Source organism: Orbicella franksi, chromosome 15 (genome assembly GCF_964199315.1).
Source record: "Orbicella franksi chromosome 15, jaOrbFran1.1, whole genome shotgun sequence".
Classification (NCBI taxonomy): domain Eukaryota; kingdom Metazoa; phylum Cnidaria; class Anthozoa; order Scleractinia; family Merulinidae; genus Orbicella; species Orbicella franksi.
The window spans coordinates 7,661,360-7,687,200 of NC_138159.1; the positions used below are offsets into that span (position 1 = coordinate 7,661,360).

A 25,841-nucleotide genomic window follows, 5' to 3' on the forward strand; every position below is an offset into this window, starting at 1 on the left:
CAATCCTACCTCCCTGCTCTTGTCAAGTACTCTTCTCAATTTGTCATCAACTTCAAGCTGATCTTTACCACGTATCAGGAAATCATCCACTATGATTTCAACAGGAACCCCTTCAAACAGTCTGTCCATCTCCCTTTGGTAGATTTCAGGGGCTGGTGAGATACCAAAAGGGAGTCTTGTAAATCGGTATCGCCCCCACGGTGTGTTAAAAGTCAAGAGCTTGGAACTCTCCTCATCTACGGGAAGTTGCCAGTATCCACTGCATGCATCAAGTGATATGAAACTCTTTGCACCTGAAAGTCGGTTTGCAACTTCTTCTACGGTAACCATTGGATAATGGGGTCTTTTCAGAGCCTTGTTAAGATCTCTTGGATCAATACAAATTCTGACATCATCCTTTGACAGTGGAGTATCCTTCACCTTTCTTTTGTCAATAACTAGCATTGATGAGACACACGACGTAGGCTCATCCTCTTTCACGATAATACCATCTTCTTCCATCTCTTTGAGTTTCTCTCGTGCTGGCTCCAGCATAGCAACTGGAATTTTCCTGGGAGGGTGAACAACTGGGGGTACTGAAGCATCAACTTCCAGATGTACTTTGTTTGGAAGTGTGCCGGGTTTGTCACTGAAACAATCTGGGTACTCCCTCAACATTGGGTCCTTCTGGAAGATGGTCTGGTCTCCACGTGCTCTTGGCGTATCCGGCATGGCTGGATTAGGTACTGGTGTATCTATCAGTTGGAGATTCATAAACTGAAGGACTTCTAAATCCAAGCAGGTATCACATCCCAATAAGGGTGTAAAGTTCCCGTCAACAACAAGGTACAACAGGTTCATTTGACGATTCTTGTATTGAGTTTGAAGGCGTACACAGCCTCTTGGATGAATGGGCTTAGTTGCAAGCCAGCCTTTCAAGGGTTGCTGAATCTTTTGGAGAGGTTTTTTGGAGATTTTCTTATACAGATGAAAGGGTATGACGGTAGCCTCTGCACCTGTGTCTGCTTTTACTTCAACATTCTGCCCTTCAATCTTAAGAGTGATAAGGCTCTTTGTTGATTTCCTGGAATCGGAAACACTGTCCAGTTCAATAGATCCAAAATAGGTATGTACCTCCTTATTCATATTCTTAGTGTCTAGGTCTGGTGGACTTTCTTGTTGTACTAAATCAACTTTCGAACCTTCTTTTACATTCCCTGGGCACACTTGGGCAAAATGACCTTCTTTCTTACACTTTAAGCACTGTTTTCCAAATGCGGGACAACGAGATGGTCGAGTAAGTGGGTGCTTGTAACCACAAAACTTACAAGAACGAGCAGCTGTCTTGTCAGCTTCTTTTGACTTTCTAACAGGCTGAATTCCTAATGAATGCTCAGTTCCAGCACTCGCTTGAATGTTGAACTTGAACTTTTGTAATTCTGAGGCTTCAAAGGTACGACAATAATCATGAGCCTTCTGTAGGGTTAGATCAGGTTTCTTTAGCAGTTCCCCTCTCAGCTCATCAGATAATACACCTCCCACAATTCGATCTCTTATTAGCGAATCTCGCAGTTCGCCGAATTCACATGTTAGCGACAACCGTTTTAGTTCGCTGACAAAGTTATCAACTCGCTCTCCCTCTTTCTGGTTACGCTTATTAAACACTAACCTCTCATAAATGACATTCCTTGCTCCCTCACAGAGTGCCTTAAATTTGCTGCAAACATCCGCATAACATTCTTTGTCTTCTCCAGCATTGTAAACAAAATGACTATATTCTTCAATCGCTTCGGGTCCAGCACAGTGAAGTAACATGTTTACCTTCAATTTGTCCGGTTTGTCATCTTTGCTTTTCGCCACAAGATAAATTTCAAACTGCATTAAAAACTTTCTCCAGTTGTCCGCTGCGTTTGCATCGAGCACCAAAGGACCTGGAATTCTCGTATCTCGCTCAGCCATCGCGGTTTGTAACTCAGCCAAGCCCGGATAAACTCCTTGCAATCTCTAAAAGGTTTTCACTTCTGACACCATATTGTAAGATAGCTTTAGATAAGGCTCAAATACTCAACGCAACGTTAAACACTGCCAACACAATGTCCGACATAAGCCAACTCACATGTTCGCGAGATGTGGGGCGGCCCACGAAAACGTAAGGGACTCCACAGAGGGGTACCCACAAGTTAATATTACAACAGACACAAAACTCAAACACACGTCTGGAGCCGAAGCAAAACACTGGTTAGGAGGGCCAGACATGAAATATTGGCCGCAGCAGCTCAACTTCGCTGTTTTCTGTGCGACACAGGGGTGCGGAGTTTCTCGCGAAATCTTTGACAGCGGGATGAATCTCCCCCCGCAGATAAGAGCTTTTTATATCTTCCACGTGTATTTCACGGCCAGGCGCATTTTGTACCGGCTAGGAGGTGTTCAGAGCATAAGCGCTTTGCCCGGAGACCCGACGTTAGACCAGATGAATAATCATTATGACGTCGCTTCATACAAAAGGATATGCGGCGAGTTCGGTATAGACTCATCAAGCGACTTCAGATTTACTTCGGGTGCAAATAGTGGTCTGGGGGTGTTGTATGTTAAGCCTTGGGGGCAATCGCCAACAAAAACAGATTATAAGTATCCTGATTGGAACAAGTTTAGCGACGAAGGTGGAAAACTGATAAAGGGGGACCTTATTGAGTTTATACGGCCCGATGTTTTTGGAGATCAGCAGTTCGACTGGTTTGCACCCAACACCGCGAACGGTTTGACGCAGGTGGGGTTGTCGAGAATCAACCAGTCAATCGAGGCTTTCGTTTACTGCGTTCTGGGCGCGCAGGTCAACGTCCGCAGCAGCATTCTCGGTTCTGGTGGCCGGGCGAAAGAAGCCCAAAGCGAGTTCCTGGTGCTGATGGAAGACGCGATCAGACAGCCCGACTTGGCCAAGAGCGTGCAAAGGTATCAGCTCGCGGTGGATCAAGCGAAGGTCAGGCTCAATCTCGCTGTAGCCCCCATGGCCTGGCTCATGCCCGCGCAAATGATAATAAACACCGTAAGCACGATCGGTTACAACAACAAACTGAAACAGGTGGTCTCCGGGATGAAACTGGGGGTGAACAACGAGGTAAATCCAGACACAAAAAAAGCTGGGCTCAAACTAATGGCAGGCGGCCCGTCAAAAATTAACCCTCCCAATAGCCATCCGTCCAACCCGATACACAAAGCCGCAACAGCCGAGTCAAGGAAATCAGCTTCGTCCGAAACTCAACAAGCACAAGCGCAAAAAATTGAGCCCGTGGCTCCAGATAAAACATCGCAACATGAAATTAACAAAACAGCTGTCATTGTCGGTGTAGTTGGATTATCGGCTTTGCTATTCATGCGTTAACGCTGCTTCTTAAGAAATTGTTCTAACAAAAAGGCTACCACGGCAAGAATAAGCAGCCAGGTGTGCTCGGCCAGAAACCCGACGACTTGGCCCGCAGCTTTGAATAGAAAGCTCACAATCGAGCCAATCAGCCCGGGCAATATGGAAGCGAATTTTTTGCCGAGCTCTTTTAGCCCATTTCCCAAAGCTTTACCGGTGGCTTTCAAACCTCTGGTGAGGACCCCAAGGACAGCGCCGATTGTGGTCCCGGCGGCGATAAATATTGCCGTCAGCGTTACCCCGTATTTTTTGAAGATGTCTTTCACTCTTTCCCAAAGAGACTTCTCAGCGACATCTCTCTGAATTTCTTCAAGCCGGGCAGTGACTCGACGGATCTCTTCGTCACGCAGGTCTACTCTTTCTTCTGCCGCATCTTTTTCGTAAGGCGCGGCATCTTTATCGTTCATAATCTCAAGGTCTTTTTTCTACGCCTTTTCCAGTTCTTCTTTGTCAATTTGTAGAAGTTTCATTTCTTTTTCCATGTATTCCTTTCTCGCGCCAAGTACTGTTTGGAACTCTTTTTCTTCTTCGTACAGTCTTTTTGTTTCTTGATCGATAGCTGAAATTTTTTCTTCTACTTCTTTTTTTCGTTCGGGTGTAAAATCTGTTTCTTCATTATCCAGCAACTTTCCCAATTCAAACTTCCTTCTATTCTCAAGGGCTTCTTTTCGTCTCTTTATCGATTTGAGAGCTTCACTCGCTTCTTCTTTTTCTTTTTCTGCAATATCTACCGCTTGTGAATCTTCCAGCACCCGAACATCTTCACCCAACATTGCACTATCTTCTACCGCTTGAGCGCTTCCATCATAAGCGCTTTTCGCCTTTTGATGTTGTGTTTCAAGACTTCCCAATTCTCTTTTCAGTTTGTCAATTTCCTCTTGTGAACCTTCTTCATTTTCAAGAGCTTCGATCTGTTGTTGTTTCTTTTTCAAGGCTTCTCTTATTTCATCCATTTCCTTTCTATTTTTTTCTTTCTGCAAAGCCTCGTATTGCTTCTCTTTGAGCTCTTTTCGTTTTTCGTAAATCGTTTGTCGAGCCTTCTCGTATTTGGAAGGCCCGAGAGCTTTTTTTATTTCTTGCGAAAGGTTCGGATTTATCTGATCTTTCCCCGTTCTCCTGTTTTTGGTAAACAGGTCATACGTTTTTTTGCCAGCTCCAAACATTTTGACTTGGAGCTTCCCCTTCGAGCTGTATGAAACCTCAAGCTCGCTTGAGCTCATGTCCGGGTAGATATCTTTTGTTGCAACCCACGCTTGTTCACTCAGGGTCTGAGCCCCGGTGAAAGAGGTTTCAGCATAAGAAGTTGCAGGCAGCCCGCTTTTTTCAGTCTGCATTGTCTGCATTGGAATTTCTTCTTTATCATGTGGCGTAGACGAATTTTCTGGGATAAAAAGAGTCGTTTCGTTGGCATCTCCGCCTTCATCATCTTCATCGTCATCCAAACCGTATGGGTCATAAGCGGGGTTTTTAAAGCTTGTTCCTTCGCCTTCCGCCATAGCGATATATTTCAATCATGTTATTTTTCAAATTAGAAAATAATCGCCGGTGTTTTATACACAATGTCAGTTCCAGAGAACCTTCGAGCAACGTACAGCAAAAAAACATTACGCGCCAGGCAGGCCGAGCGCGCGGTCAAGCGGATCACCTTTTCCCGCATTGAAGCCAAACCCGGCGATACACTGTATGTTTCAGTGCCCAAGCTGAACCTGAACGAGGTTCTGGTGCCGGGCTCGCTAGCGCTTGTCTGTTACATCGACCTTTCTGGAGGGCACGCCAACAACTTCCTTGTCCAGAACGTCACGCGAGCGCTCGTTGACAGGCTTCACGTAAAGTTTGGAGGCACTACCCTGCAAGACACGGTCGGCTACGGCATCTACAAAATCTTTAATGACCTTTTCCTTTCGCAGGAAGAACGAGACAACATAATTCTCGAAGGGATTCAGAGCAAGGATCTATGCAAGATCTGCTCAGGCGCGGGAGACAAGAAAACCTCGGGCGTCGACGCTGAAAACAAGCTGAATGAGGTGTACGGGAGCAAGTACCGGATCAGGCTTGACCATCAGATCCTAACTGATCACGGCGTTTTCTACCCCCAGACCCTTTACAACGACCTCGTATTCGAAGTAACCCTTGCTGGAGCTGAACATGTGGTCAAAGGCTCCGATACAACCCAGCTGAAAAACAAGCTGACCAACATCCAGCTCGAGTACGAAATGATCCGTAGCAAGACTCTGGCAAACGAGGCGTACAGCGTTTACTCCAGCGGAAAAGAGTTCGCCTATGACCACGTGATGCGTTTCAAAGTGGTTAACTTCGGAAAAAACGACAACACGAGGAAGAACATCAAAATCGACGCCCAAAAAAGGTGGCTAAAAGCCATCCTGCTGCTGTTCATAGAGCCGTATGCTAATGGCACCAGAGATTCAGAAAAATACGTCTTCCCGAATCTGACGAAAGTCAGCGTCATGATCAACAGCTCGCCCAACATAATTTACAACAACGGCGTCGAAGGCAAGGACATGTTGGTAGAGGCTCAACGCTTCTTTGTGAAGGAAAAAAATAAAACCGAGCACATGGATGCGACAAAGTTTTATACCGGGGATAATTTCGGGCTTCTGATTGATTTGCGCTCTATGGCGGACCAAGAAATGCACGGAAGCGGCAAGCGCCTTGTGAACAGTACAGACGGCGTCCAGCTGGAAATCGAGAGGAAAGCATTCTCAGGCGACTTGAACTGCCACGTATTCGTCATCTCCGACCAACAGTTCAACATTATGGACAGACAGAAGGAATCTTTACAGGAATGAATATGAACATGGACCCAAGCAAGATACCGTTCAACGCTCTCATCGTGGGTCCAACTAATTCAGGCAAATCGAGGTTCGTGGTGGACCAGCTCTACGGCCCTTTCCGCGGAAAGTTCGACTACATCGTGCTCATCTGCCCGACGTTCACGTACAACAAGACCTACCACCGGCTTGGCGAAAACGATCCAAGAATGGATGTGATAGTCTGCGAACAGCACTACGTGGAAAAGTGGTTGAAGCTCGTGAGATGGCTTTCCGAAGGCACCAACACGCTCATAATCCTCGATGACTGCGCAGCCTCCAAAGATGTGAAAGAGCGCACTGGCGAGCTTGTGAATCTCGCCTTTTCTGCCCGCCATATGGGCATCAGCGTTTGGGCGCTGACCCAGAAGATGACCGGCATAACAGCTTCCTTCCGGGAGAACGCGGCGGCGATCGTCCTCTTTTACACCCCCTCGTCCAGGACCACGAAAGCCATCTTTGATGATTAAGCCGGCGAGCTCTCCCCGGATGAGTACAAAGGTCTGGTTTCAAAGCTGAAAGAGCGAAAGTTCTCTTATCTAGTGTTCTCGCTTCGCCACCCCTACGGGGTACAGTTATTTGAATAAAAAATGAAAGTTGTATATAGCCTTGCACAATGGCTGGTGAAGAGGCCACGTTAGCAGAAGTTATGAACCTTCTTCAAACCGAGCCCGAGCCGTCGAGCAATCCCGCTGGTGGCCTTGTTCCAACCGCCCCCGGACTTGACATTCCTGCTCTTCGTGAGCAGCTGGCCGTGCTGGTATCCACAGGCAAAGCCAAAGAGGCCATCGCAGTGCTGCTAACCCACGAGCAGGTGAAGCGCCTAAGCGACAAAGAGGTCGAGAAATTCACGAAACGCTACGAGACGTACGTGGGCTCAAAGACAACGGAAAGCCTGATCGACAGCTTCATTTTTCTTGCAACCAAGGCGGTTGGAATAGTCATTAACATCAAAGATGTCGACGCTTACCAAAAAGAACTGAGAAACGACTACATCTTGAACAATGAGCTCTCCAATCTGGTCGGCAACCTCGCTTTGAAGTGCGGCAGGTTTCTTGCCGCGGCCAACGCGGCGCTGATCACCACAAAACATATTGATTTTAGTCCACAGTTGCCGGAGCAGAGCCACCCTTCTCGTGATGAAAACGGCTATCCGCTTGAGGGCGTTGATGAAGTACCCGGCTCAGCAACTGCAGAATAACTGGTCAGCGTTCATCAACAGCTGCTGAGGGAGTGCTGACAAAATTGTTACTAATTAAACTTTTTTATTTGCTTAGAATACAATTTGTTTCAGAATGTCTACCGAACAATCCGAGAGCGCACCTCAGGTCGAAACCCAGGCAGCACCCGCCGGCGATATCACACAGCAAGCGACAACTCCGACTGCAACCACGCAGCGCGTAAAAAATCCAAAGCGTGTGGCTGCTGGGAAAATGGTTGTTGAAAGAACGCGGCTGGCCCGGGAAGAACAGAAGAAAGCGACCGAGGCTTATCACGCGGAAAATAAAGCGAAAGCCGTCACAGCGGCCCCTGAGCCAGCCCCGACTACAGAAGGTGAAAGCCCAAAGAGCGAAAGCCCAAAGAGCAGCGGCCTCAGCGCCAACCAATGGATTGCTATTGGCAGCATAGGCGTTTCCCTGCTCGGGATCTATTACAAACGTGAAGAGCTCAAGGCAATGGCCAAGCCCGCGTTTGACAAATTCAAAACACCGGAGCCCGCGCCTGAGCCCGCGAGTGCCGAGCCAGAACCTGCTCGCGCGACACAGCGAAGAGGATTAAGAAAAATGATTTAAACTTTTGCGTGTAATGTATATCCACGATGTCGAACCCAACCATCGCGCATCTTCTCATCTCTACAGCCGCAAATAGCGGAATTTCGGTATTATGGCTCGAATTTACCGCAAAAGCTATCAAAAAGGTGGTGCAACTTTCCAACGAAATGTTTGCTGATAAGGGCGCAGAAGAAAGAAAAAGAGAAAGTAAAATACAAGAAGAAGTAAGAAGAAGAATAGGACAAATAATAATAAGAAGAGAAGAAGCAGCAGCAAAAGAAGAAGAATAGACAGATTAATTTTGTTTTAAACTTTCGTTCTTTCCTTATATCGAACGCACCATGTCCGACAACAAGCTTGTCAAGACCGTCATTGAGGCCGCAACTCTCACGGGATTAGCCGCGGGCATCGGCTGGGCCGCGAAAAAGGTTGTGAAAGAGGATTTCACTTCCGATCCCAAGGGCAGTTTTATGAATTACGTGAAGTTCACCGCTGTCATGGCGGGCAGCATTGCGCTCAAAAAGTACCTCGAGGACCAGAAAATCCTCCCGACAGCGTCTGAAATAATGATTTAAAAACAAGACTCTGCTATATAATACCAGCATCGCGATCATGATTGGCGGGGCTGTGTTGAACGCCACGGCTTTTATCGGCGGCAATTATCTGGCGAGGGCGCTTGGCGGGGGCGACAAAGCTGCGCTTGAAGAAAAAAAGCGCCACGACAAAGCTCTCGAAGATTATTAAGCGGCTTACGCCAAATACACGCGCGACCGAACACAACTTCGCGACTGGATCGCGACCAACGCGCAAACAAAGGAGCAGACCAAGCAGAGCTTCACCAACACCGACTACGCCTTCAAACTCTACAACTAGGCGCATCCTGACGAACGAATGGTACCCCCCAAGGAGCCCAAGTTCTCAGATTTCTATCAGCCAAGCGAGCTGCAGAGAAAGGGTGAACTCGCGTTCGTGGGCGCCGACGCGCTTGCTCTGTGCTACGCGGCTTTCCGGTTCCTTTAAACTTTTTTACGCCTTACTTATATGGACGCCAAACTCGCAAAGATTTACTACGGCCCCGGGAGCTACTGGAAAGGCATCGCCGCGATCAAAAAATTGGCCGAGGCCGCCAAGATACCTGAAGAAACCGCAAAAAAGTGGCTGATCAGGCAAGCGCTCTGGCAGATATACCTTCCCGCGCCGAGGCGAATTCCTCGCCCGAAAATCGACGTTCCCACACCCAACAAGGTCCATCAGGCGGACCTTCTTTTTCTGCCGCACGACAAGCTCCCTCGCGGCCGCAAAGTTTTCAAATACGCGCTGACCGTTGTCGACGTGGCCAGCCGCTACAAAGAGGCTGAACCCCTGACTTCGAAGAATTCTGATGAGGTCGCCCAGGCCTTTCAGAATATTTACAAGCGCTCGCCTCTCGAATGGCCTGAAATGCTGCAGGTTGACCCCGGGCGCGAATTCATGGGTGCTGTCACACAAGAGATGGACAAGCACAAAACGTATATCCGGCGCGGACGCGTTGACATTCACCGCGACCAGGCCATTGTCGAACGTTTCAACCGCACACTGGCGGAGCAATTGTTCGGGCACCAGTACTCCGTGGAAATGCTTCTCCCTGAGGGCCAGCGGTCCACTGCCTGGGTGAAAAGACTTCCAGAAGTTGTTTTGGCTTTGAACAATGAGGTAACGAGCCTTATCGGCAAGAAACCCGCCGTCGCCATCAAAGAAAAATCTGTTTATGCTCGGCCATCGACACCTTATTCGAGGCCGGTTGGAAAAAACGAAAAAATCCTCCCCTCTCTCGTCCAAGTTCGTTATCTCTACCAGCCGGGCGAGCTTGAAGGGGGCGTGAAAAGAGCCACGGATCCAATCTGGTCTTTGAAAGTTTTCGGCATTGAATGATCTTTTTCCAAACCGGATCAACCCGTTCTCTACTATCTGCGCGACAGGCCTAAGCGCGGCTTCGTGCGTGAAGAGCTGCTGGTTGTTCCTCCGAACACACAGTTAAGAAACTTTGAAACTTCGGCTTCTAACACTCTAAGTTCATCATCCGTTAATGTTGACAATATATCCATGTTGGTGTACCCGTAAGCTTTTGTATGGATACCATCGTCATCTATCCACCGCTTTGAATCAAATGGCGAAAGCGAAATTTTGTTAAGATGCATGCCATAGATCTCGTGTCCCTCGCTTCGAAGAATGTTCATTCCATGCCATTGCTGCTTCGCACCGAAAAGCGTTTCCTTGTACTGTTCATGCGTTATTTGTTTCTTGACAACGCTCTTTTTTACGCCCTTCGCTTTTTTGATATATTTTTCGTTCGCCTTCAAGATGGAGTACATTTTCGGTCTCAGACCAACGTACTCTGCGATGGGGGTTCCTGCACATTCGTCTTTCATTTTGCCCAAGACCTTTTTGTTCGTGTTTGAGTGGAGAGGATGCTCCTTCGGGTAGTCGCTCGTGTCGTAAAGGTCCATGTTGTTTTTTATGTCTTCGTAGACGTCTTCTGTTTCGATCAGAATCAGAAGGCTGTCGGTGTCCGTGTACAAGAGCTCGCACTTCGAGCCGTACTTCTTTTTAAGCTCGTTGTAAAAGAAGTCGTACATCAGGATGTTGCTGTTGTCAAGGATCGTCATCCCCGTGTAGACAGGCTTGTTGAGAAGCAGCTTGTTTTTTGGCATGTCGATTCCTGCCATGTCGTTTGAAAATAAAACATGCCTTGAGTACAAAGGGCTGGCGATCAATTTCCTTATTTTGTCCGTCTCGTTGCTGCGCACTATTTTTATGTCAACGCGGTTACGCAGGTTTTCCATGGTTTCGCCGAAAACTGAGTTGTTCATGAGCTTGTAAAAGTTCTTTTCGAAATCGCTCTTCGCTTTCTTCCTGAATCCTGTGTTCATCCGGATGTAAGGCTCCATCCAGCGTTCTTGTTCGAACTGCAGCACCCTGTGCACACGCTTCAGTTTCATGCCCTGCTTCAGATAAAACTGCAAGTTTCTGTAATGCACGATGTAGTTCTTTTTGTCTTGAAGCGTTAACAGCAGCTTCTTGCTGTCCGGGGGTTTCAGATCCAGGTCTTTCATCAACCCCTTTTGGTAGTCCGACATCCACTCCTTTTTTACGGCCTTTTTCTCCGGCGCCAGGGGATAGCTGTTGTGCTCCTCGTGAAGTTCTTGCGGGTATTCAAGATCGACCTCGAGAATCCACCCGTGTTTATCGTTCTCTTTCTTATTCAAGATATCCTCCAATGTGGGCACGTCACGCTTCCATTTAAAATCTCTTATCGGGAGAGGCATGCTCATCGCCCATCCGTAAAGGTTGTTTGCGTCGAGATAGATGATGAATTTTTTTGGCTTGCTTGGGTCGTATCCCGGTACTAGCGGGTTGTTTGCCTTAGCGTATCTCTTGCTCACCATGGAGATTCCGCCCTGCATTCCCCTTTCCACGAAGAGATGCATTTCGTAGTCTGTGAAGAGCTCACGCTCGACCCCCGTCTTTTTCAGGAGCGCGTCCCAGGAGAGGCCTGGCGACGTGTAATAATGCGCCGGATCTAACCCGTACTGCTCAAGGCACAAGTTTCAGAAGTTCTCAAAAACATCCGCCAGCAGCGCTACGTCCGTTTTCACGTAAAGATCGTGGTAATCTCCCAGCGTTTTGCATTCAAAATACTCCCAGACAGCCTGCGCGTGCGCGTACTCTTCGTCTTTTATGTGGTCGTCGTTCAGCTTGCTGAAAAACTTCTCTTTGTCCGGAAGCTTTGTCTCGCCGAATCTCCTCCATGAGTCCATGTACTCGTAAGGGTAGATCCCTTTTTTAAAAAGCAGGTCGCTGCCTTTCGAAATCGTTGATGTTATTTTCAATGCCTCCTTCGGAGTTGCGCTTACAAGTGAATCAAGGCTTCCTTGCAAAAAGTTCAAGCTGTCGATGAAACGCAGACCTCCGACCGAAAATGTGATGTATTTCTCCATGTTGTTGGCGACGCATTTCACCTCTTTCTCCAGCTGCGACATCGCTTGCATCAAGTGGTGCGCGTCGTAGCCCCTTAGGTTATGGAATACAACTGGTATTGGGTCCGTCTTGGGGTTAATTCGCAATTTCTTATTGCATTCGCTGTGCGCGGCTCCGCGAAACCTGCCAGTTATGTGGCAATGGTCCTTTACCGCGTCTCTGAAGTTTTTCTGAAGTAAAGGGTTTCCACAGTACTTACAGTTTTCCTGTGATTTTGCTTCCAACTGGTCTTTTTCGTCTTCCAGCCTTTTTAGCCTTTGAACACCCCATTTCTCCTTCTCTTTCTGCGCTTTGTAAAAACATTTTTTGTGGCCTTGCCCCCAATAACTCTATTTTTCACCTTCACCTTCTTCACCCGCTTCTTCAACGTTCCAGACAGGCAAAGAATCCATGAATTCGTCCTTTATCAGAGTTTTGTTGCAAATGTGGCAATCAGTTGCTTTTTTGAAATTTTCCCATTCCTTCCACGTCATAACAATCGATTTTGGTGTCGTTAAACTCTCTCTTATTTTCTCCTCTTCCTGCAGAATGTCACTTAAAAACGTTCCCACCGCGTTTTCGCCCCTGAAAGTGTTCGAACCTACCACTTTACCATCGCTTCTCACAACAAGGTAAGAGTAACCGCATGCCTCGTGCCTTTCGGTCTTCTCTGTGTAGCTTGTTTGCATTCTCTCACGCTCACAGCCCTGAATCTTTCTGATAATTGCCTCAAAGTCCGCGTAAATAATGAAAGGCATCTTCATCTGTTTTTTGAAGTTTTGGAAGGAAAGGATGTTTTCCCCCTCTTCCGACATCTCAATCCTTGTCGGCCTGCCATTCACACCGTTGCAATATTTTTTGTGACTCACGAGCAAGTCTGCTCTTGAGAAACCGGTTAAGGACAGCATGCAAAAGTGCTTTGCGTTTCTGTTCTTGGTCTGATCGAAAAGCAAAGCGCTTTCTCTTTTTACGTAACAATAGTGCTGGATTTCCCCTGACTCGATTAACATCAGGTTTATCCACGGCACATTAGCTTGTTTTTGGCTTATCCGGTGCACAATCACACAATTGTTTTCCCAGCCAAATACGTTAATTGCGAGTTTCGGGTTTTGTGCCTCGATCTTTTCTATCTGTTTTACCGGTGTGGGGAAATCGATGCCTACATAGTTGATACCGTCGTTAACCGGATATTTGCTTGGTCTTTGCGGGTCTTTCCCGTTTTTCGGAGGGAATAAAGCGGCTCTGAGTGCCCACTTCAAACATTCGTTATCCCTGTTTTTCACGTTAATTATTGCCTTCTTTTTCGCCAGTTTGGCTGGAAGAGGCAAATAGGTCCCTTCGCGAAGTGGCTGGTAGCGCGCAACATTGAGGTACGCGATCTGTATCTTTTCAACTACCCATCCTGATCCTTTCTCAGACCAGTGCTCTATTTCTCCTTTTGCGTTTTCAATGAATTCATCGAATTTTTGTTTTATCTGTTCCTCATCATTCCTTTCGAAAACGTGCGGTTTGCCGTCTTCGAAATAGTGCTCCATGAATTGCGTTTCGCCCTTTCTTTCTATTGAGAACTTTACTTGTAACCCAAAACTTACTTTAACGCTGCTTAACCTTTGTGCTTCTTGTCCAACCAAATCGGTGATCTTTTCTTTGTTTTCTCTTGCGAACTTCAAAAGATCTTTCTTGTTTGGGTTCCTTTCTGATATATCCATTCTCCACACACGGAGCCATTCTTGGAAATTGTTTTGGGATATTAGGAACCCGTCGAATAGTGTGGTAAGATCAGGTTTTAACGGTTCGGGAAGGTTTGTTTTTTCCTCCCTTGGTATTGGGCCGTAGAACATTCTCAGAACATCGGACGAATATCTTGCGGCAGCCATGTCGGCGTATACACTGTGCATATACTTGTTCAATAAGAAAATATTTCTGGCGCGCTTTTGTATATACTAGTGAATGGCACATCCGCGCATATTGATTACAGACGTTGCAGCTTCGCCGGACCCGTTATTTCGCCAAATTTTACTGTTGCGTTACACACACGCTTCTGGCACAGCTCTCACGCAACACTGTATCCTTGTCGAAAATTGGTTGTCGAAAAATGCGCTCCTAGTATTGGGTGCACTTTCGACAACTGCTGTTGCGTTACACACACACACACATGTATAGTGAGGGTTCTGGTCGCAAGCGAACGCACACAGTGCAAGTGTAACGCAACTCCGAATCTTCAGATGAGGAGTTGCGTTACGCTTGCACTGTGTGCGTGAGTGCTGCGCCAGAACCCTCACTATACATGTGTGTGCACCTATGGTAGTGGTGCTCTCTCAGATATGGGGCCTCGCGCACGGACCTACGTACAGATGTACGTCACGTGACAACCAAAATGTTTTAGATCGATGGGTTACCAATTTTGCTCTGCTCGCGCACGTTCGCTGCGCAGGAGCTCCGCTATAAAGTGGACGGGGGTGCTCGTTGGAAATTTTGAAAAGAACGAAGATACTGTTTTGTGGGCGTACATACATACATACATACATACATATACCTTATTTATGCTCGAAATGTACAGAGTAGCTGCAGAGCTAATATCTTCGAAAACATAAGTTACAAAAATAAAATATGCTATACTACAATATGGCCTCAAATTTTTTCTCTCTTAAGAGGTGCCAATTCTAAAACGATTTAAACGTGACCAGTTTAAAGTTAACTGAGGAATGAAGAGCGAGTCACTCATGAGTTTAATAAATTGTCGCATTAGCACTTTCACTTTCCTTTGATGTGACGTTGTGACTTTCAAATTGATTCACAGGTGTTTGGTAAGGAAGAAGAAGACGAAATAGCAATTGCTTGATGCTGAACTTGAGCCAAAACATCACAAGGTAGAAACTCAGTCATTTACTTAACAATGTGGTTACAGATTTGCATTTCGAATGCCTAAATAAATGGTCGTTCCTCCGCTGTTTGTGTTAAATACTTAAAGCGACTTAAAGAGGTCTGAGAATTTACTTCTCCAAAGTGTGATTTAGGAGGTTGTATTAACGTAAATATTTTAAACTGAATGTTCATTGTAATTCTCATTGCAGATTTTAATCGTTCGCAGAAATAACAGGGAGAAAATCAACAATACCAATCAAATATTTCAGGTATTTAGCATTTTCGTTGTTCTATAAAAAATGTTTGGTTTCCAAGAAGCGTGAAGACATTGTTTCTTGTTGCCAAATCAGCGTATTGTCAAGCAAACTGGTAACAATAATAAAGAAACTTTTATAAAATAACTTTGCTACTGCGCGCGCTCTCACCCGGAAAAAGTGCTCTATTGCTTAAATCTCAAATTGGAGATATTGTTTTGATGTAACCCTAATTGCTTTAGCCGGTGAATGGCAACGGTGACGCCGAGGACAACGCCTTGTAAAAATTGGATTTATATTTTACCTTCGAATGTCTCAACTGTGTAGATCTGTTCAGTGCGCCTTTAAGTCCAACAACGTTCTCAAGCTAAATATGTAATGACAGCGTACACTTCGAAAGGAAGATATGCAAAATTAGCCGTTGAGGTTATGCTCTTCAAACTGAACAGAAGTTGATCATTTCACGTTGTTGTTCTGCAGATGACAGGTGAGAAATGTATCAAGATTAAAAACGCACGTACAGAGCAATTGTTCTGTTCATACGCTTTTTTGGTGACGTTCTCTTTGGCGTCGCCGTCGTGGTTTGCTAAGGCTCTCAAGAAATTCTCAGAACTGACATGGAAAGAAACTGAAAGATGCATTTCTAATTGGTAAAGAGAATTGATATGTCAATCCTTATATGCCTGGGCGAATGTTTTGAGTCTCAATTTTCGTGTCATCTTAATTTAAAAGATTGGTATAAACGAGGATTAATAAGACAGTATTTACTTCAGTGGAAACATCTGTTTAGGGCCTCCACAGACTAGATCAGACTCTTAGTTGCCGACAACTATTTGTTATTGACGACTAAAAAACGTAGTGTGTGAGATGAGTTGTCGACAACTAAGCAGTTTCCCTTTTCGAAGGGAACCTACTTTAGTAGTCGACAACTATTTGTTTGTTGACAACGACGTTTTGACCGCTTTTTCCCGTGTGTGGAAATCATTGGTTTAGTTGTGGACAACTACAATCTCGTTCCCAGAGTCTTCGTTCCCCTTGACCAGCGGTCGGAAAACGAGAGCTCTGGGAGCAACCATTTTGAAATAACCGAATTCTGGTGACTCCGCCCATCCGGTTTCACTGCCCAGTCTGCATCTATGGCGCATGCCTGAAATGGTTGCTCCCAGAGCTCTCGTTTTCCGACCGCTGGTCAAGGGGAACGAAGACTCTGGGAACGAGATTGGGACAACTATCGAAACATGACACACATTTGAGCATGCGTATTGGGTTTTGAACATGCGTAGTGAACGCTATTTCCCAAGCTCTCGCTTGTCTGACTTAGTTATCGACAACTGACACTCCAATGTGTGGAATTCTCGCATCGGACACAATTAGTTGACTGTCAGTAACATTTAGTTGTCGGTAACAAAAAGCTGACGACAACTAAATGTCTGGTCTGTGGAGGCCCTAATTATTAGCTGCAAATTTGAAACACACGCAATAAGGAAAAGCACCTAACTTTATGCTTGGTTTGGAACGAATCATTTGTATAGAATATGACGTGAATGGATGTGTTTCTTAATTTCAGAGCACGAAGTTGCTTGGTTCACCTGACGAATTCATCGTTCGTATCAAAATTGTTCAAACTAGTTTACTTTTTTTTTTTTGCCTTGTCATATATATTCATTACCATAATCCGTAACGGCGGAAAATAAAAAGTCAAATCGCGTAGGAAAATTTTGAACACGGAATAAATTTCAATTGCAGCATGTACATAAACCTTAACACGTCATAGGTATTTCGGAGATAAATACAGTTAATACCAAAACACTACATTGGTGAAGCTTTTTCATATCACGACTACTACTAAGGGGGTGAAATTTCACTTCCGGTTACTTGCAACAGCATCAGCACGGAAAATTAAACAATTCAACAACTTGAAAATTCGGTTACGTTTTAGATGTTTTTTCATTGTTTCACAAAATGCCAAAGCAAAGAAGTACAGCCAAAAACAAAGAGAAAAACAGAGAGAAACAGAGAGAAACAAGCGCAAAACAAAAAGAAAAACCATCTCTGTCAAGGAATGCGGTTTTTCATTAAAATCCAGCTCTTTTCATCGACTTACGATTTAAGCCAATGTTGGAAACATAGCTATGCATTCCCTTTGTAAAACCATACCTTTTCAGAAAATTATAAATTTTTCATATTTTGAAACTCTCTAAAAAATCTGACCTTTCCGCAATGAAACAAAATCTATGCATAGCGTAGAATTAAAGTTAAAATGTTAAATAATTGAAAAAAATCCCGGTAAAGTAATATGCTTGGGAGTCTTGACATTTTTTTCAGAATTAATCGCATGACCATGGGCGTGGCCTCACCACGTCATCACTGGTGTTACTGATCATGAAAAAGTCAAAACACATTAAATAAGTCAGAACTAACTAAAAATGACAGAGTTATATGAGAATACATTTTCTTTTGCAACGGCTTAAAAAGATCAGTTTAAGCCTGTTACTGGGCCCTTAAACGCTCAGTTTAGCATTTTTAAAAAGTTGTACTGAACAAGATAAAGACCGCCTCCATGAATTATTCGTCTTCTGTCGTCTTTATACTGATAGGCATAAACAACAGCTCTGAGAAAACTTGTCAAGTTCGTCCAGACAGCCGGAGAATAAGTCTCTAGAATAAACAGACCTTTCTCTCCTCTACATAAATCTTCGTAACCAGAATCTAATGGTATGCCAATGGAGTATACTCCAGAGCAATTGAACTACTTCCGAATTTGTTACGTCGCTTTTAACTTGGTTCGCGAAGGACTACGAAAACTCCTCAAGCAAGAATGGGATTTCCTGTACAAAACAACGCTTGGAGAATGGAAAGACACGACAAAGAATGGTTTCGACTTTTATAATAAGGAGTCTCGGAAAAGCCATTCGAAGAATAAGCGATATCTGGCGACTATACAGAACGGTAACACGGCAGAATGGGACTGTAGTTGTTTGTTTTTCGCGATTCTGTACTCGGATAGCATTGGAACAACGCTGAGTGCAGCCATCAAGAAAGACGTTGATGATCTTCGTCAAGTCAGAAATGACATTGCTCACATCAGCGAGGCGAAACTTACTGATGCTGAATTCAGGGGTTATGTCGGAAGAGTGTTGCTGGCGTTCAACTCTTTGAGTCTTCCGATCAGTGATGTAGAGGCGGTTAAAAACCAGACGAATTTTCCTACAGCAGATGTAAGAAACTTTAAGGCACAGATTGGTAATCTCCAGTCAGAATTGAAAGAAGTTAAGTCTGATTTACAAATAGCACAAGACACAATACAAAAACAGGAAGAGCAGGTTGAATGTCTTACGCAAGAGATCAATTCCAAAGTCGAGTCTTTCTGCAATCTCACTTTCAAGCCATCTCACCAAATCATCAGACGTTCAAATGACGTTACAAGAATTATGACAAAAATGCAAGAGCTGGACGAAGGAACTAACGGAGCAGTCAGTACCATTTATTTATCAGGAAATCCTGGATGTGGGAAAACTCAAATTGCTCGTCAAATTGGAGAAGACTTCTTCAAAATAGGATCAGGTGAAAGTAAAGGCTTAATATTCGTCGCAACCCTGAATGCCGAAACCCTTGAAACGCTAGCTGATTCCTACTTCAATCTGGCTCAACATTTGGGAATTCCCAATTACAGCTACACCAACCTGGCTACCACGAAAGCAATCAGCCCTGAGGAAAAAATTCAGCATCTCCAGTGTTTAATTCTACCAAAGTTTAAACAGTTCTCAAAGTGGTTAATAATAGCAGACAACGTTGTTGACCTGTCCTCAGTTTGTAAGTACCTACCTCAGACTGCCAGTGAAGAGTGGGGCCATGGTCAGGTGCTGATTACAACTCAAGATACCAGTGCAATTCCTACAAATGCTCCCCATACTTACCATGAGTCACTCAGTGCAGGAATGCAGCCCGGGGACGCAGTAGAGCTTTTGAAACAAGTGTCGCAAATTTCCAATGACGAACAAGTTCAAAAGGTTGCCAAGGTTCTCGAGTATCAGCCGCTTGCCTTAGCAGCCGCTGCATTTTACCTACAATTTGTGAGTCATGGTTCTCCAACCTATGGCTGGAAAAACTACTTGGAAAGATTTACTGGAGGTGGTCGTGAAGTAACAGAAGAACCCCTCGCTGATAGGAATCCAGCCTATTCAAAAACAATGACTGCAGCAATAAAACTGGCGTTAGAGAGCATTTTGGAAAGCGATGACATTCTCCGACAGACATTTCTCTTTTTCTCCCTATGTGACTCGGAACCTGTCCCAATTCAAACAGCTGTCAAGTTTGTCAATTTTCGCACTTCGGGACAGACTGACGAGTTAATCAAAACAAAAATTTTAAACTCCTCCTTGATTGTGGTTTTATACGGTGAAGATAAGGAACCCGGCTATTTAAGAGTGCATAATGTTGTTCATCAAGTACTCAGGAAAATGCCACTAATGGATGTCACAGAGAAATATGAGTGTTTATCTGTAGCAGTTCAGGTTTTTCACTCCCTTATTGAGTCGGAGCACAATGGTTTATATAAAAGTGGGGACGTTTGCGTATTGCTTCGTCGGATTACAAGTCATTGCAAAGCGTTGTACGAAATTCTTACAAACACTTTTCCTGCTAACATTTTCTGGATGAAAGAGTTAGCACCCTTCATTTCTCCTGACAATGTCGTTTCGTGGCTTAGTTCAACTGCTTCTGTGTTTTTTGATCTTAGTAATTCATCCAGTGCAATTCTGTTTTCAAAATCGGCCCTTGATCTTGTTCAATATATAAGTTGCACACGAGAGGGCGACGTAATTAAAGCAACTGTCTTTGATACTCACGGGTTAACATTATCAATGACATGCCAGTATAAATCGTCAATATCTTACCACGAGGAGGCTACTAAGATCTACCGAGAAATTTACGGTGAGCATCATTTCAACGTAGCATCAAGTTATAAAAACTTGGGAGATGTTTATCTCAAACTTGGACAGTACAATGAGGCAAAAGAATACTACGAAAAGGCACTGATCATTAGGAAAAACATTTTTGGCGAAGAACACGCTGACGTCGCAGCAAGCTATAACGGCTTGGGAGTTGCTTATGACAAACTTGGACAGAACAATAAAGCAAAAGAATACTTCGAGAAGGCACTGATCATCAGGAAAAAGATTCTCGGCGAGGAACATGCTCACGTCGCAGCAAGCTATAACAACTTGGGAAATGTTAATCAAGCTCTTGGACAGCACAATGAAGCAAAAGAATACCACGAGAACGCACTGATCATCACGAAAAAAATTCTTGGCGAGGAACATACTAAAGTCGAGGCAAGCTATAACAACTTGGGAAATGTTTATCAAGCTCTTGGACAGTACAATGAAGCAAAGAAATACCACGAAAACGCACTGATCATCACGAAAAAGATTCTCGGCGAGGAACATGCTGACGTCGCAGCAAGCTATAACAACTTGGGAGTTGTTTATCAAGATCTTGGACAGTACAATGCAGCAAAAGATAACCACGAGAATGCACTGATCATCAGGAAAAAGATTCTCGGCGAGGAACATGCTGACGTCGCAGCAAGCTATAACAACTTAGGAACTGTTTATCAAGCTCTTGGACAGTACAATGAAGCAAAAGAATACCACGAGAACGCACTCATCATCAGGAAAAAGATTCTCCGTGAGGAACATGCTGACGTCGCAGCAAGCTATAACAACTTGGGAACTGTTTATCAAGCTCTTGGACAGTACATTGAAGCAAAAGAATACCACGAGAACGCACTGATCATCAGGAAAAAGATTCTCGGCGAGGAACATGCTAAAGTGGCAGCAAGCTATAACAACTTGGGAGCTGTTAATCGAGCTGTTGGACAGTACAATGAAGCAAAAGAGTCCCACGAGAACGCACTAATCATCAGGAAAAAGATTCTCGGCGAGGAACATGCTGACGTCGCAGCAAGCTATAACAACTTGGGACTTGTTTATCAAGATCTTGGACAGTACAATGAAGCAAAAGAATACTACTTGAAGGCACTGATCATCACGAAAAAGATTCTCGGCGAGGAACATGCTGACGTCGCAGCAGACTACAACAACTTGGGAAATGTTTATCAAGATCTTGGACAGTACAATGAAGCAAAAGAATACCACGAGAACGCACTCATCATCAGCAAAAAGATTCTCGGCGAGGAACATGTTAAAGTCGCAGCAAGCTATAACAACTTGGGACTTGTTTATCAAGATCTTGGACAGTACAATGAAGCAAAAGAATACTACTTGAAGGCACTGATCATCACGAAAAAGATTCTCGGCGAGGAACATGCTGACGTCGCAGCAAACTACAACAACTTGGGAAATGTTTATCAAGCTCTTGGACAGTACAATGAAGCAAAAGAATACCACGAGAACGCACTCATCATCAGCAAAAAGATTCTCGGCGAGGAACATGCTGACGTCGCAGCAAGCTATAACAACTTGGGACTTCTTTATCAAGCTCTTGGACAGTACAATAAAGCAAAAAAATACCACGAAAATGCACTGATCATCACGAAAAAGATTCTCGGCGAGGAACATGCTAAAGTCGCAGCAAGCTATAACAACTTGGGACTTGTTTATTGCAATCTTGGACAGTACAATGAAGCAAAAGAATACTACGAGAACGCACTGATGATCAGGAAAAAGATTCTCGGCGAGGAACATGCTGACGTCGCAGGAAGCTATAACAACTTGGGACTTGTTTATCAAGCTCTTGGACAGTACAATGAAGCAAAAGAATACTACGAGAAGGCACTGATCATCAGGAAAAAGATTCTCGACGAGGAACATGCTGACGTCGCAGCAAGCTATAACAACTTGGGAAATGTTTATTGCACTCTTGGAGAGTACATTGAAGCAAAAGAATACCACAAGAACGCACTGATCATCAGGAAAAAGATTCTCGGCGAGGAACATGCTCACGTCGCAGCAAGCTATAACAACGTGGGAAATGTTTATCAAGCTCTTGGACAGTACAATGAAGCAAAAGAATACCACGAGAAGGCACTGATCATCAGGAAAAAGATTCTCGGCGAGGAACATGCTGACGTCGCAGCAAGCTATAACAACTTGGGAAATGTTTATCAAGCTCTTGGACAGTACAATGAAGCAAAAAAATACCACGAAAATGCACTGATCATCACGAAAAAGATTCTCGGCGAGGAACATGCTAAAGTCGCAGCAAGCTATAACAACTTGGGAAATGTTTATCAAGATCTTGGACAGTACAATGAAGCAAAAGATAACCACGAGAACGCACTGATGATCAGGAAAACGATTCTCGGCGAGGAACATGCTGACGTCGCAGCAAGCTATAACAACTTGGGAAATGTTTATCAAGTTCTTGGACACTACAATGAAGCAATAAAATACCACGAAAACCCACTGATCATCACGAAAAAGATTCTCGGCGAGGAACATGCTAACGTCGCAGCAATTTGTTACAACTTGGGAACTGTTTATCAAGCTCTTGGACAGTACAATAAAGCAAAAGAATATCACGAGAACGCACTGATCATCACCAAAAAGATTCTCGGCGAGGAACATGCTAAAGTCGCAGCAATGTGTAACAACTTGGGAAATGTTTATCGCAATCTTGGACAGTACAATGAAGCAAAAGAATACTACGAGAACGCACTGATGATCAGGAAAAAGATTCTCGGCGAGGAACATGCTGACGTCGCAGCAAGCTATAACAACTTGGGAACTGTTTATCAAGCTCTTGGACAGTACAATGAAGCAAAAGAATGTCACGAGAACGCACTGATCATCAGCAAAAAGATTCTCGGCGAGGAACATGCTAACGTCGCAGGAAGCTATAATAACTTGGGAACTGTTTATCAAGCTCTTAGGCAGCACAATGAAGCAAAAGGATACCACGAGAAGGCACTGATCATCAGGAAAAAGATTCTCGGCGAGGAACATGCTGACGTCGCAGCAAGCTATAACAACTTGGGACTTCTTTATCAAGATTTCGGGCAAGACAATGAAGCAAAAGAATACTACGAGAAGGCACTGATCATCAGGAAAAAGATTCTCGGCGAGGAACATGCTGACGTCGCAGGAAGCTATAACAACTTGGGAATTGTTTATCAAGATCATGGACAGTACAATGAAGCAAAAGAATACCACGTGAAGGCACTGATCATCAGGAAAAAGATTCTCGGTGAGGAACATGCTGACGTCGCAGCAAGCTATAACAACTTGGGAATTGTTTATCGCAATCTTGGACAGTACAATGAAGCAAAAGAATACTGCGAGAAGGCACTGATCATCAGGAAAACGATTCTTGGCGAGGAACATGCTCACGTCGCAGCAAGCTATGACAACTTGGGAATTGTTTATCAAGATCTTGGACAGTACAATGAAGCAAAAGAATGTTACGAGACCACCCTGATCATCACGAAAAAGATTCTCGGCGAGGAACATGTTAAAGTGGCAGCAAGCTATAACAACTTGGGAATTGTTTATCGCAATCTTGGACAGTACGATGAAGCAAAAGAATACTACGAGAACGCACTGATCATCAGGAAAAAGATTCTCGGTGAGGAACATGCTGACGTCGCAGCAAGCTATAACAACTTGGGAATTGTTTATCAAGATCTTGGACAGTACAATGTAGCAAAAAAATACCACGAAAACGCACTGATCATCACGAAAAAGATTCTCGGCGAGGAATGTGCTAACGTCGCAGCAGGTTGTTACAACTTGGGAAATGTTTATCGCAATCTTGGAAAGTACAATGAAGCAAAAGAATACTATGAGAAGGCACAGATCATCAAGAAAAAGATTTTCGACGAGGAAAATAGTGATGTCGAAAGTTCTAGCAACGTGGGAAGTGTTCATCAAGATGTTGAGCAGGTTTCTGGCGAGGAGCTTTCTCAGGTATCCGCGAATGATTGCAACTTGGAAAGTGATTCTGACAGTTACGTCGGAGAGCGGAATCAAACAAGGAAGAAACTTTGTATTTTAATTTAGAAAATAACCCAGAGAAAACACGGGGGTTGAATTGTTAGAAATTTTGTTTCTGTTACTCAGTCTATAGCAACACAGAAACGTTTACGCAGTCGCGTTGCTCGTTATTTTCTTTAGGCTATTTTGTAAAACAAGATAGAAAACATTTTCTTCATGTTTCTATTTAAACAACAGAGTGTTTCTGTCGAGGAACTATCGGCTGATAGTTGCCTCGCGAAAATTTGATGCTCTTAAAAACGAATACTTAGGCGAAAAGCGAAGCTTCGAGGGCAAATATGCTGCTAGTTTTAAGAACATCAGATTTCCAAGGGCAACTTACCGGACCTATAGTTCCGAGACATACACGACTTTCATAAATGGCGGATCGCATGGATCCATTTCTTCCGGAGCGTTTTCTCGGTGGGAAACACAAAATAGGAGACTTTGCTCCCGTCATCTTCGCGATAACCTTTCTTTGTACAGTTAGGTACGCAGCAATGCGTTGGCATTTTCCACTTCTCACACACGAATTTACAACAGAAAAGTAAGTTTGAGTTGTACAAAGAACAGAGAGTCAAGCCAGTTTTTTATACGTGTTCCAAAGATGTGGAAAACATTACCATAATTTATCGCTTGAGCGACGCCATGTTTTTATACGAGGCCTTTCTAGCCTTGCTTTGATGCTATAGTTACCAATCCATCCGAGCGGTCCGCCATTTATAAAAGTCGTGTATAAACACTCTGTTGTCTTTTTTAAGCGATGACGTAGTCGTCGCTTATAGCTGGCAAGCTGCATTCCTTTGGGTAAGTGACTTCGCGCTTTTCTCGGGTTTCGCTTGTGTCGCGCACGATTTACCCCTCTATGGAAGCGAAATGCGCGTTGGGAGCTAGTAAATAAGACACACCTTTGCGGCCAGCCATTGGAGTTTGTAGGATAGGCGGAGTGCCTTTATTTTCAGCTTTTAAACGAAGATTTTGAGTGTGGATTGTGCTGTGGGGAATTAGAAAGGATAGCCCACACTGTCTCGTCTTCACAAGATTTTATTCTTCTCCTCCTCGATTCTCGCTAGATTTCACAACTCTTTGACTCGACTGACTGAAAGATTACTTCGACTCAAAAGCTAATTAAATCACAAACAATTGTTTCTTATCTTATTATTATTACTTATTATTATTCATAGTTAGATATTTTTAAAATCATTGTGATTTATATTTTAATTGTTTAAGGGAGGGCCACAAGTTTATCAGTCAATGACTGTAAAGTGTTTTTACCCTCATTAAATAAAATTACTTACTTACTTATCTTCGAGGCACACCTTAGTTAAAGTACGCTGATTGGTTAGATACAAATCTTCTAGACATAAGAACAACAAAGATTTCCAGACAAACAGTTCACAATCACCAATTGATATCTATGGTATTATCCTCTTTCCGACAGTGCTTTATCGAGTATCCGAAAAATTTGCGCTCACGGACAAACTCAAAATAAGAACATCGTCCATTTACACAACTTTAGATCGACAAGCAAGTCACACACGCGATAAGTCAAAGGTCCACATTAAATTGACGTATCGGTGAGTGTTGTTTAGGCCAGAACTAAACTTATCTGTGGACTGAAATATTGGTGAAATTGAACTTGAATTGAAGAACAGCATTGTAGAAGTTTGCTGTGAAACCAGTTGAGATAGCAGAAAGCAATGGAGAATAGTGTAACAAAAAGGTGAGCTACCTGA

At 44.2% G+C, this 25,841-nt stretch overlaps 3 protein-coding genes and 1 long non-coding RNA gene across 11 annotated transcripts in view; 2 read left to right on the plus strand and 2 right to left on the minus strand.

Moving 5' to 3' along the window:
- The window catches only part of LOC145470734 (uncharacterized), a 258,742-nt gene that overhangs the window by 86,502 nt on the left and 146,399 nt on the right, over positions 1-25,841 (minus strand). The gene's annotated exons all lie outside the window — the stretch shown is intronic.
- The window catches only part of LOC145470705 (uncharacterized), a 102,215-nt gene that overhangs the window by 35,932 nt on the left and 40,442 nt on the right, over positions 1-25,841 (plus strand). For 7 of the 8 annotated variants that reach the window (XM_081454521.1, XM_081454522.1, XM_081454526.1 and 4 more), the window contains 2 exons: positions 14,794-14,863; positions 15,068-25,841. The exon at positions 15,068-25,841 is cut by the window's right edge. In XM_081454521.1, the coding sequence (XP_081310647.1) occupies positions 17,830-24,132 (6,303 nt within the window). In that variant the 5' untranslated portion in view covers positions 14,794-14,863; positions 15,068-17,829 and the 3' untranslated portion in view covers positions 24,133-25,841. The remainder of the gene's footprint in view (positions 1-14,793; positions 14,864-15,067) is intronic. The other variant, XM_081454520.1, reaches the window with a different exon arrangement.
- Positions 2,085-3,360, plus strand: LOC145470719 (uncharacterized). The gene has a single exon (XM_081454546.1). It carries the CDS (start codon positions 2,096-2,098, stop codon positions 3,356-3,358), a length of 1,263 nt encoding a protein of 420 aa, XP_081310672.1. The 5' UTR covers positions 2,085-2,095; the 3' UTR covers positions 3,359-3,360.
- LOC145470715 (uncharacterized) lies at positions 9,941-11,467 on the minus strand. The gene is made up of 2 exons (XM_081454543.1): positions 11,264-11,467; positions 9,941-11,227 (listed from the first exon to the last, which is right to left on the minus strand). The coding sequence occupies exons 1-2, from the start codon at positions 11,462-11,464 to the stop codon at positions 9,941-9,943; spliced, it is 1,488 nt and encodes a 495-aa protein (XP_081310669.1). The 5' UTR covers positions 11,465-11,467.